At 30.1% G+C, this 13,237-nt stretch overlaps 2 protein-coding genes across 5 annotated transcripts in view; one reads left to right on the top strand and one right to left on the bottom strand.

The window, feature by feature from the left end:
* LOC130441813 (roquin-1) overlaps nucleotides 1-9,433 on the bottom strand; it is an 11,817-nt gene extending 2,384 nt beyond the window's left edge. For 2 of the 4 annotated variants that reach the window (XR_008909639.1, XM_056775612.1), the window contains exons 1-10: nucleotides 9,351-9,433; nucleotides 8,568-9,154; nucleotides 5,258-5,433; nucleotides 4,127-4,460; nucleotides 3,026-3,270; nucleotides 2,579-2,971; nucleotides 2,115-2,522; nucleotides 1,843-1,978; nucleotides 945-1,165; nucleotides 1-171 (exon numbers count right to left, since the gene is read on the bottom strand). The exon at nucleotides 1-171 is cut by the window's left edge. Coding sequence is in view for 2 of the 4 variants with exons in the window: in XM_056775612.1 (XP_056631590.1) it covers nucleotides 1-171; nucleotides 945-1,165; nucleotides 1,843-1,978; nucleotides 2,115-2,522; nucleotides 2,579-2,971; nucleotides 3,026-3,270; nucleotides 4,127-4,460; nucleotides 5,258-5,433; nucleotides 8,568-9,153 (2,670 nt within the window). In the remaining 2 variants the exon portion in view is untranslated. Of the gene's footprint in view, nucleotides 172-944; nucleotides 1,166-1,842; nucleotides 1,979-2,114; nucleotides 2,523-2,578; nucleotides 2,972-3,025; nucleotides 3,271-4,126; nucleotides 4,461-5,257; nucleotides 5,434-8,567 lie in introns of all 4 variants that reach the window. The other 2 variants (XR_008909638.1, XM_056775611.1) reach the window with 2 other exon arrangements.
* A 359-nt stretch (nucleotides 9,434-9,792) lies between these two features.
* On the top strand, nucleotides 9,793-12,158 carry LOC130441624 (uncharacterized). The gene has a single exon (XM_056775385.1). The coding sequence runs from the start codon at nucleotides 9,919-9,921 to the stop codon at nucleotides 10,372-10,374; it is 456 nt and encodes a 151-aa protein (XP_056631363.1). The 5' UTR covers nucleotides 9,793-9,918; the 3' UTR covers nucleotides 10,375-12,158.
* The last annotated feature ends 1,079 nt before the right edge of the window (nucleotides 12,159-13,237 follow it).

Genomic DNA, 13,237 nt, shown 5'->3' with positions numbered 1-13,237 from the left:
TTTTGGCGAATCTTCGCCGTTCCATTCTTCTAGTTCTTCTTGTAACCTCAATTCTAGTTCACGCATATCGTTTGCTATATCGGCTTCGTACATTGCATCATCTGACTGTCCTGAGGGGTTACCGTTGTTGTAATTACCCATAGCTTGGTTTAAAGATTGGACGATTTTAGACTATAATAAAGAGAACACTAAGAAAAGTTTCATTCGATAGAAATTATATACTTCAAGTGTGCACTTAATTAGGTTAGCGCAAATCAAATGAAATGTCAGACATGTGTAATTGTAATGAAGCAAAGATAGTAAATGTTCCCCCTTCGCACAGTGGGCCCGATGACATCAAAACGTGGTCAAAATATATGCAAAGTTTGTTGTTTGTTGTTTATTAAAATGACAATAATTTGTGTGCTCTTCATAAACTATTGTCGCTATCACTGGTTGTGAATTCAGTTGAAGTTTCTTCTTCAGATGAAAACATAATTGATTCACAGATGTTTTCTACCTCATACGGTGGCGCCAATTCCGGAGATAATGCTTTCTTTCGTTTCTATGGCAATTTCCTTAAGCTAGTAATGACTGTATCAGATGACACTAGTAAAATACTAAACAAATATCTGCAGCAGTGAATTTTTTAGTATGGCTTCTCAGATATGCTTTCAAATCTTTATTCCTGAATTTTTGTGCTTCTTCGGATAATTGCCTCCAATTATTCCCTAACATATTTGGTTTTCCTTCTTTTAGTTCCCGTTTTAGGTATATTTTATTGCATCCCCAACATCCCTTGGACTTTTGGCCAGGTTTCAGTGAATCAGAGCCACCTGTACTTCGGCTCAGGTGGGTTTTATAAAAATTTGTAGACAAAACTGAATTATAGGGACACTAAGACTTTTATTTGAACTTTGCATTCCTTCAAAAAGGGAATACCATTTATTTGTTTTATTACTTACCAAACATGCCTCTTTTTGTTTTTCTTGTATCCCTTGTTCTATTAATTGTAATTCCTGTGTTAGTCTTTCGCTCTCACTCAAATTAGTCACGCCTTGTGTGGCGATTTTCAAATCGTTGAGTTGTTTTTCCAAATTTCTCAGTTGCAGTTTCACTCTTTGTGATTCGGCGATTAATTCTTTAGACGGGTCTTGCAATCTTGGATGAAATAACAGTTGAGATCCTGAATGAAAATACAAAAAATTCAATTGAGTAGCAATATTCATTTACAAGATTTTTATGACAATGGTTGATGCTACTAAGTGATGTATCAAGAATTTCGCATTCAAAAAGTATAAGAAATAATACCATAGAGAAGCAACTACTATTACACATCCTTATTGCAAATAGACAATTGAGAATTTAAAAAGAAAACGAGCCAATTGACCCAAAAACACTTTCTGGAGAAGCCCCACTAAGATAGCGATCAGGGATCAATAAAAATAAAATGATTAATGATTCTATTTGATAAATGAAATGACAATGTAACTTAGCTTTCGGATTTAAGCCAGTGAAGCAAATGGTTGACAAAAATTGGAAATTTGAGGAAGACTGCAATGTTCGACAACAATTATATAACTGAATCTACCAATTTTTTTTACTGTTCTTGTTAATAACAAATTAAAAAATTCAGTTTCATTTTTGTTTATAAAATTTGATCTTTTTATTTGTACAAACCAGTGGAAAAACAGATTGAAGGAAATTAATAAAAAATAGCAAATAGAAATACAATAAAGGGGAAAAAACGATAGACAAGTTTGAGAAGAATTGAAATGAAGGGTACGAAGTTGGAATCACTGGAAATGTTGGTGATATTCGAATTGGAGATGCTGTAAAGTTTTTTTAATTAGAATCATTTACCATAAGTAACATATCCTTCACTACCTGGAGGTCCTACCATGGGATGAGCAGTCGGCATTGGTGCTTGATGGTAATGATTGTTGTTATTATAGAACCAAGGTGAAACTGGACTTGCTGATGTAACCGGACGTCGAACCTGCGAATAAAAAATATTTTCAATTATACAGTAAATTCTCCCTAAAACATCAATATTTATTAATCTACTTTTTATTAATCAAGAAACTACAATGGAGGTCAGGAATTTATGGACCGCAAAATACTGAATGTAGTACCATTGCTTGGTTATCCCTGAATTGTTGTCCTCCGGGTTGCGTGATTCCATTGTCCTTATGCATCCTAGATATGGGTCCGAATTTACTGATAGCCGGCGAATCGTATGGTACGTAATCGTCGTCGGCTGCCAAAATTGAATCAGATCTAACAAAAGTCGGACCGGAAGTTATGTGCGGCGTCCAAAAGTTATAAGGCGACGTCGGACTTTCCAAATCGTGTTGGGATTCTTGTCTAGCCAAAGTGTTAGCGTGATTGGATATCTCAGCCGCAGCCATTTTTCCAACGACTTTTTCCAGCTGCGAAATCACTTCTTGTTTCCGTTGTCGTAATTCGGCCAAACTTTTCGTCGAACCTCGATTTAATTTTTGTTGTTGGGATATATTTTGATTTTTAGCTATCTGCGACATCTATAAAACGAATTATTAATAATTGAAAGAAAAAAAATATATTTGAATATATTTACCACAATATCCCATGACCTCTTCATATCAACCCCTTGTTGAGGTTGAGTACCTACAGTAGTGAAATCACCCTGTTGTGTTTGATAGAATTGTCCTCCATTGGTCAACATAATATTGGTATGATTCTGGGGGTACATTTCGTGTATGGGAAACGAAGTTGTTGGTGTGGGATAAACCGGTTGAGTGAATGGCTGTGTAGTGGGATAAGTAGGATTAGGATGGTAGGGTACGTCATATCCCATCCTGTGTATTTGAACTACTGGGGGAAGAGGCACGGGACTTACAGTCGTAGTGTTTGAAATAGAATAGTAATCTTCTGATTGGTTAAATGGTTTTTCTGTAGGCGATTGGTTTTCTATACGGTGTTCCTTATTTCTCGTGATAGTTTTTCGATTCTTAAAATAGTCAATATGATAAAATTCAAAAATAACAAAAAATATGGATAATACCTTAGCCCTATATTTTTCCAGTTCTTCATTCGAATGAGCAAATGTGCAGTTGGTACCCCTTGGACAACTACCTCTGAGTGTTAGATCCCTGCACATACTAATTTTATATTTAGCATGTTGTGAATGGGCAGTATCTTGCAATTTTCTACTACCATGTTGGTGAATAAACTCCACCAGACCTGCTACAACTTGACCAACAGCTTTCAAGCATTCTGAACAGGCTTTCCATGATGGAGGAGCAGATTCTACAACAACAGAATATTAAAGCAAACCCAAGAGTTTCTAATTTTGAAAATTTAAGAGCTCTTGGGGTAAATGTGACTCAGAACTAAAGATGGTGAAGAGAAAATTGTGAAGGAAAACTAAGACTCTAATATAATTTTTTTCTAGTTATGATTAAAATGGATATGTCAGATGATATATGATCAAGGAGAGACTCCAAGATGACGAGTATCCAGCAATTGTATACAAACGAACTGCCTATTTATTAAACAAAAAACTGACCCTCTTAAGCTGCGGATAATCTCTAAAAAATATGGATTTTATTGCTAAAAACCATTTCAATTGTAACTACATAACCAACTAAAGAAGAATACTTTTTTGAGGATGAACTAAATTAATGAGTGCAATAAAAATCAGTCGTTCTCATAAAAAAACTATGATTAATAACTTAGTCATAGAGAACAGTCTAAAAATTATCATTAAAAGCATTGTTTCACTTTTATTGCTTCAATCCAATATATATTTCAAATTGAAACAAGTGAGGCCATGAACAACAACATTAAAAACTTATTAACTTTTCCTTGTGTGTAATTTATTTCAAATTAAATAAAATTGAAGATATTTAAAACTTTAATGATTAATTTCAAGAGGAAATTATTTGATGGAACGATTCACAACAGGAAATTATTGGTTTAAATAATATAATTATTCATAATGGAGGTAAACCAAGACTATTTGCAGTAATTTTTTACATATTTTCATAAATAATGAAATCGTTTTATAAAAAAGCATTCTTAAAATACATTGTTAAACTATTATCACTTTTCTTACAACCAAATACTTTGTGATCAAACACGATTTAATAAAGTGGATGTTTACCAGGACTAGGATCAATACTGGCCAACAAATCCAGATAATTCCTTAACACTGACAACTTTCCAGGATCTCCCGTTCTCTGTAACGCTATCACTAGCTCTTGGACAGATTGAGCGAAACTTTGAGGTGTTTGAAGTTTATCGATGATACTTTGCATGTGCGATTTATGGGCTGTGTCACCATAAAGTAAAGCCGACCATTGATCTGGAGCGATCCTGAGACCTGCTTCAGTTGCTATTTGCACTATCTGAGCGTCATGTTCACGACGCAGAGCGTCGTAGGTACGGAACTCTTCCTTCAGTTGCATTAGTGACGAATCTCCTTCTCTTTTCGATACCTGTCATAATTTTAACTTATTTAGAAATGTATGAAGAGTATAATACAAATGAAAAAAAATATCAATCCATTGGGAATGTTATCGAATAAAATAAAATTTGGCTAGGAACTCGTTTTTTGTTAATCAAATCGGGAATTTTTAACAAAATTAAGAGATCAGAGTTTAAAAAGAGGAAAAACAATCGAAAATGTAGAGTGCCCCTCGTAAAAGGTAATCAAACGTAATAACGATTTTTAAAAATTAATATAATTAACATATTAATATAAGTAAAGGTCATGTTCAGAATATTTACTAATAGATAAAAAATTAAATAAAAGCTAAGTGAAGGTCTACACAATGACGTGATCTGTATATTTGCATAATAAAAATACATTTATAAGCTTATTTATTTGAAAATTTGGCTATTCGACTATTGGAAGTGACTGGCAAATAAAAAAGCATTGGAATTTTGAAAAAAAACATAGTATGAACGAATTTCTAAAAATATTGAGTAGACACATACTAATAAATGATGAAATAATGATAAAGTTACTTTTAGAAGTGTTGTCACAATAATTTGTTTGTAAGATTTGAATAATACACTATTAAAATCATACATTTGTAATTCCACATTGTGGAATATTCTTTAAAAAACGAGAACGTGAGAAACAGCACGTACATAGAACTTGATAAATCAATTGCATTTGCATTAAAACAAAAAAAGATCCATAAAAACGTGAAAACCAAAATAAATGTTGAAGTAGATATTTTGAACAAAATAAACTTCATTATTCATACTAAACAATAAAAAAACTCACCTTAAAACAGGAGGCTCTATATAGAAGCTGGACAACATGGCCAATACTTGTTTTGGATGCTTGTGGAAAATGAGGTTCAAGTCTTTGTACCACGAACATAACCAAAACTTTTCTTGATAATGCAGTACCATCTTCTAGAGCTAGCAGAACGAGCTTCAGTACCTCTTCTTGCATTGCTGTAACACACATAATATCAGTACATATTAACTTAGAAATATGTAGTAATTTGTAATTATAAATCTTTTAAATTTGTAGGTAGCAGGAGTTATGACATATTTTTTCTTCATGTCTTTCTTTTTTGTCTTTGATCTTTTACTACTTCTCATTTCAACCCCTTCAACTAAGCTGATTCTTTCACATTTTCAATCCATGTTTGTCTTGATCTTCCTATATAATTTTCACCTTCTATTTTGGATTTTAATGATCTTTTTGGTATTCTGTTTTCGGGAATTCATATATTTTATTCTAACTAATTTTATCTTTAGTATTTCTTTGTGTGCTTCATTTCGCAAACATAGACTCGGTATTTCAACACGTTGACATATGCACTGATACACAGTTGGGTCCAGGATACTGTATTATTTTGTAAGTGGCCACCATAATCTCCAGATTTACACATATCGACTTTTGGGTGTAGGGTTTGATCTAAAGGGTTCAAATTTCCGAAATGGCTTGTTAATCTGAGATAAAAACAAAATTAGCGAGGGATATATCACTATAGTCAATTAAATAAATTTGGATATGATATTAATTATTCACAGTGTTGATTTCCTTGATAATATTATTAATGACTTATTGATAAAAGTGTTGCCAATGTCAACCAGTAATTAATTGTAAACTTTTGTTCACTAAATTTATTTTTTTTTCAACAACTGTTTTGATTACTCAGTTATTAACACTAAATTGTATAAAAGGTTTCGTTTGTCTCAAATTTTTTATCCATTATATTATACTAATCTATTGTCAAGGTTATATTTATATTAAATACTTATTCCAAACATTGTAAATTATCACTTTTCTAACATGTTGAGTGTTCTGATACATAGAGCTGAGGTGTTAGGTTGTTGTACATCGGAATATCAGCAATCAACAGAAATTGTTTCTTGGAAAATTAAAATGAGGTTTATTGTATTAAATAAATAAATATAAACCTTGAAAACAAGCATAAAATCTAACAATTTACTGCCTAATGTGGATATTTTATTGTACCACAAAAACATTTTAAAATCATTGTTGATTAAACAAATAGTGAACATTTTTAAACAAAGAAATTGTCATGTTATCACTAAAATTTCATTTAATGATTCTATAGATAAGATCAGATAAAAACACAATAACACAAAGTTTTAAATATCTTATATTTACACCTGTACCATAAGGGTATGCAATTTAAGATATGTAATTTTCTATCTATTAACATGCCTATTAACTCAATTTTATATCATGGTAATGCCACAAGGTATGAACCAAAAAATACAGTGAATGAATTTTTATAGCATCAATAATATCTATTTAAACTGGTTGGACCCTCATGTATTAAGACAAACATTGAGTTTGCTTTAGCTAGATCATGTTTTCAAGGTCTGTTATAAAATGTGGACCTTGATACGCACTAACAAGCTCAGGAATTGTTAGAAATTAGCTTTTGTGATAAAGAATTACATTTGAAGACTGTTTACAAGTGATATGAGTCATTTTAAAAGTCAGAATTAGATGAGGAGCAATTGTTATACTTTAAAACCAGACATTGAAGCCCAGACAGAGCAGAAATATGTCTGATTATGATATTACTGAGGAGATAGGTGCATTGTTAGCCAAGGACAGTGCTTTGAAGGAGATTGTGTCAAATTTTCTTTAAAATTTTACTTTGTTTTCAATTAATGGATATTACATATTGTTGATCACAACTTATACCTAACAGTGCATCATTTATTGGATTTAAAAGTAGTCAATAAATTATCATTTTCAGAAGTTAATGATGTGAATGAACTAAGTATGTCACTATTCTTAACAATATGTTTATACATTAAGTGGATTAATATTAATTAAACATGACCAACAAAAGCAAGAATACATGATATGTTGATTATTTACACTTGTTATATCACATTTAAAAATACAACTTTCATAATAATTGTACTTCTTTTTAATTACTTTGTTTATTTTAACAATGTATAAGTATCATGTCAATAAATAGCAAAGCAGATGCACTGAAACTGCATTATTAGTTAGGTATCTTTGCAACAGTAAATCCTTCAATATGTTTCGTTTTTTTATGAAATGAAGCAGAGTACTGCGACAATACATACAACTTCAAGTTCAAGGCTTGTTATAAAGAATTCAGAATAAATTATTCTTTTTTTCTGTATAAGAAAACCACAATATATAATTGAATTTTAAAATAAATCTAATTGTACATGCCTTTGGTGTTAGAGAAAATTATATCAGGATATTGTACACAGAAACATATGTTTCAAGGTGTGCAAATAGTTTCAAAAGGTATAAAAACTGTTAAATCCAATGATCAATAATTGAATCAAGAAAACAGCTTTTTTGATCTTTTGAAAGTTTGGTTATAAATAATTTTAGAGCAAAATAAAAGCATCAAGTAGATTAATATTAATTAAATAATGAACAAGCAAAAACAAAAGTTCATGTTTTAATAAAAATATTTTTATCATTTATTCATTTTAATCTACTTATCTAAGTATGAACACTTATAAATTTCAAGCATTTCATTTAAAATTTGTAATCTATTGTCTTAAATTAAGCCACACCTATAGATGTTTATTAAATTTTATATGTTTTGTATCCTCTCTAGACAATTAATTATTTTTACTTTGGCCTACAATGTATGAGTATCATGTCATTAAATATCTCCTACCTATAATTTTAAGCAATTGAAATTGGTTAAGTTGAAAATAACTATTTATCATTGCTTCACCTTGGTCAAATATCTGTATTCTAAAATTCATTCATATTATAGATAATTATGAAAAAAACTAATATGTGAAGTAGCAAAATTCAAATAATTCAAATTCTTTGAAAAACATCTGCAGTAAAATTAAAGAAATTGAAATTAAAAGTTTGGAATAGCAATAATGAATCTTTAATAAATTGAAAATATAAAATTACAAATAATGGAATATAACAATAATTTTTTTTTGATAATGGGGTCATCATAATATAAATTAAGGGTCCAAAACAAGATCATGAATATATTTGAGATAGTTGAAACATATTAATTCACTGAGAGATTTTTGAATATATCGTAATGCACACATAACTAGTAAATGGAAATAGTACATACCTGGTCCTAGGAATTGACATCCTCTTGCTCTAACAGCTGCCCACAAATTTGCAGACAATTGTTGAGGATTTTGGTGTTGAAGAATAAGTTCAGTAACTGTTCTTTCTCCAAGAGATCTTGCAGCTCTCATAGCTCTAGTTCTCCCCTCATCTTCCACTAATTGGCAGTTAATCAATGTAACAAGTTTCCTTTGCATAGGGCGTGATAAGATACTTCCACTACCACATACACTTCCATTTGGATATGGCTTCAAATACAAAGCCAATTCTTCAATGTATCTTTTACATTCTAAGTAATAATCTAGATATTCCCTAGGAACAATCTTACAGTCAATTTCATCATTATCATTTCTTACATTTGGTCCAACAAGTTGCAATAATGCAGTATTAATTGGTAAATTCTCGATGTCAATACTTATATTTGTTTGGTCGAAGGGGCATTGTTTTCTATGTAGATTTGAAAGACAACCCCTGCATATTGTGTGGCTACAGCCCAAACTTATTGGACTACGAAGTTTTATATCAAAAGAGTTGCAGCAAACTGGACATGAAAGGAATTCCGTCCACTGAGGTGCCTGGATGGGCATTCTAAAATTTGAAATCACCATTATGCTAACATCATCACCTTTGGGTTGTCAAAATCAGGTGATGACACTTTCTTACACCAATGTGGTAAGATTTATTGGTATTTATTACGCGCTTTTTATATATATTTACTATTTTCCTGAATATATACCAAAGGTAGAACGAATATTTGGTATAACATGCAAATAGGGAAGAATACCTTAATTTGTTCACCAAAAATAATCACATCATGTACCACTTTGACACTGGATGATTCACATTTGTTGTGAAATCTGACTTCTCGAACTTTTACGTCATTAAACGTCATAAGTTTTCACTGTCATTATATGAGACTAGAATCCATAATGACAATTATTCATAAGAGGCAAATTTTGGCGAGCCGACAAATTTAATAAAAAATACCTCATAAATACTTTTTATAAAACAATATTTCGAATATTTTTCAAGCCATTGAATATTTAAAAATGATCAATTCTCTCATTTTTCTATTGGTTTATCTATTTCATATCGCTACGATTGTATTTTATTCAAAACTTAATTTATTTTTATAAGCTGTGCATTGAATTAAATAAAGTATGCACTTATCTAAAATTGGCCCAACCTACTTTTCATACTGATAAAAAACCATTATTGGTACCAATGGCTTTTCGAGGTTACATAGAGTATATTGCATTGTTTTATAATGTAAAAATATATTATTAATTTAAAATATTGTATTTATTTTTGAGTATATTAAAAGTACAATAGAATTATTTCAATTTTTGAAGATGGATACACAGAAAGTTCAACAGAAAATAAACGAATACGAATTATTTGTAGAAGAGAAGTTAAAAAGTGATTTGAAAGATATTGAAACAATTCTGGAAGATAAATCTTCAAAGTATAAAGAATGGGAAGAAGTTCAAAATGTAGTGAAAGTAATTCGTAATTTCAAAGATAAAAATAGAGACATGAATGTGAAAGTTGATATTGGAAAAGGACTTTTAGCTCAAGGAGAAATTACTGACTTTGAAAGAAGCTATATAAATATTGGATTAGGTTATATGCTTGAAATGGACTGTGACGAAGCAGATAAATATTCTACCATTAGAATGAACTTCCTAAAAAAGGAAATATCTCACTTTAGAAAACTAGCTATTGATGTTAAGGTGCATATTAAGTTGACTCTTCTAGCAATTAACGAATTGCAAGCTACCCTAGTTCCATCAAAACAAAAAAAATAAAATACTTTTTGAATTTTTTTGTAAGTGAGAATATTAAGAACAAATGTGGATTTTAGGTACAAATAATAGATTGAAAAAGTTATTAAATGGTATTAAACTCTATATTTATTATTCAGTTTGTTATAAGACCAATCACTTTTTTTTAAATGAAACACTTTTGAAAATTTCGAAACAATTTTTATTTTAAAATATTTAATTTTAAGCTAGTACACAACATTATGAACACTTCAACAGAGTTCATTACTGATTTACACATATATATGTTTACAAAACTATGGTACAAAACTAACTGCCTACGTAGAAAATTAGACTGTGTGAGCATAACAAATATTTTACATTTTTCATTTTCTAATAACTCACTCTGGTAATATATCTGAATATTTACTTAGCCTTAGAAATGCTAATAAAGAAAATCTATTAATGATACTATTTATACACATATGGAAGTACAGAATAGAAAACATACAATTCTTCCTAATTTGAGAATTTATTTGCAAATATAAGTAACTAACTTGTCACAATTTGAATATTTAAGAAAGAAACAGCTGCATGTATAATCTAGTACAGTATACAGTTGAAGCAGTAATATATTCAATCTATCATAATTTGTGTTTTAGTAATTGGAAAAATTGAGTCAAGAGATGAATATAATATTTATATATTACAACAATTATTTCCCAAATCCCCTTTTTATCCCAAATTCCTTTATTTCATCTATCAATTTCTTAGCCATTTTATTTGATTTTTAGATAGTGTTTCCAGCATACATTAGTTTTCTCCTTATTTGTCTGTCTTCATTTTTATATGTCGATACTAATTCAGTTGTTTTTGTCTACTTTTTTGTTATAAATTCTTGTTTTCTAATATCTTCATTCTTTATATCGATTCATGTTAGTTTTCTTGTTATTCTTCTCAATTGTTTGACTCCAATTATATGAATTTTTTTCTTTGCTATTGCTTTATATATTTTCATTTTCACATCCATATCTATATTTTTGTTGTTAGCTATTTCTGTTTCTTCTGTCGGTATTCTTCAAAAATATTATTCATATGTCATTTCTTTATCACGATGTTTGCTTTGATTTTTATTTAACCTAACTTCACCACAAAAGACTCTAAATAATGTTGTTGCATTCATTCAACACTTCATCTCGAAAGATGTTAAAAATTTAGTTCATGCTAACAGTGTGGCAGTGCAAAACACTGACTTAAAAGGTCACTGTAACTCCCGGAATTTTGCGAAAACATCGGCTCTAATGATTCACATTCATCTACAAATTTTTGATAGAGATGGAATTCGTAAAAATTTTGTTTACATTTGTGTAAAAATTACAACAGAAAGTTCTATGATTGTAACTTATCTATTCTTCTAAAATCTTTCGATGGATATACATTTGGTTTTAATAGATTTTCTCAGTACTTTACTATGTTACTATAAATTTTTTAAAGTTGAAGCACATTTACATGTTATAAAATTTTATATTTCAAATTATTCTGTTACTATATCGAAATTTCTAGTTAATATCAAATTAAAACTAATATTAATAGTAAAATTTACACTACTACGGGACAATGAGGAAAAAATAAGAAAATTTTGTTTCCTGTATATGTTTTCAAATCGTGTCAGAAGAAGCTGATGATATTTCTAAAACTGACGGTAAAATTTAACTTTCAAATATTATATTCCACTCTACAAACTATTTTTTTTATTAAAAAGAAAAAATATTGTAGAATTGTATCCTGAATGAAAATGTAAATCTAAATGAGAAATTAAATTTTTTTATATACCATTTAAATGTCTAATGTGGATTTTGAGAATCTATGGTATATAAGATGCTAAATATCTAATGTGGATTTTGAGAATCTGTGGTATATAAGATGCTTGAAATTCTAATATTGGGGATATCTCAAGTGAAACTTATGTGGTAAATATCATGGCGTCTCGAAAATAGCAGGTGACAAGTATCGATTCCGAACCAGTCGATAACCAATTGATATTTTTGTCTTTTCTGTGTTAAATCTTCTATATTTGAAAAGTACTGTTTGTAGATATTGAAAGAGCATCAATGTATGTTTACCATCAGCATTTGATTCCTTTGCCGTTCCCGCCATTCGAAACTCGACGTCTTGGCTATCCAATCAGAATAGAGCAGAGAGAGATAATAGAGAGTGGTATACGGATCAAGGTTACTAGAATAATAGAAGGTTTGTGATAATAACAAGATGCGCAGTAGATAAGTGCAAATTCGGTAGTTAGAAATATATTGGTTTGTATAGCCAGATCAGCAAGAAATAACACACATCCTCAATACGAACATTATGTTAGTGAGGTTCTGTTTGATATAAAAATATAAACAAAACAAAAATGTAAACATAATGACGTAGCTGGTGTTATAGCAGCTGATAGTTTCTTTACAAAAACATGCGCATGTCACAAACCTTCTATTATTCTAGTAACCTTGATACCGATGGTCTTTCTTTCTCTAAGAGCAGTTCGGGCCCACTCCAACAATCTTCATTCTGTCTTTATTAACTGTATGACTGGAATCCGCCAAAAAATCTAATCGGCTCGGTATTCTTTAATTAGGTCAGTGTCTGGGTTCCTAACAATCAATTTCCTAAGAAATATACAAGTTTGTAATTGATATTTCATTTAATTCATAAAATTAAAGGGTTTCAGGTGAGTAAACGGTATCAAAATTATTTAATTTATAGTTAATAAAGAGACAACAACCAAGATTAAAATAACGTCAAGCTATTTCGACGATTAAAACGATGTATAAAACATCGTATAATTCAAGTACAAACGAAGTTTGGTTTGCTTGGAAGTCTTGCAACCTCGATAATTCAAAAGGCGATATGA

The sequence above is a fragment of the Diorhabda sublineata genome, chromosome 3 (genome assembly GCF_026230105.1).
Source record: "Diorhabda sublineata isolate icDioSubl1.1 chromosome 3, icDioSubl1.1, whole genome shotgun sequence".
Lineage (NCBI taxonomy): Eukaryota > Metazoa > Arthropoda > Insecta > Coleoptera > Chrysomelidae > Diorhabda > Diorhabda sublineata.
This window is presented reverse-complemented; position numbering and strand designations above follow the sequence as displayed.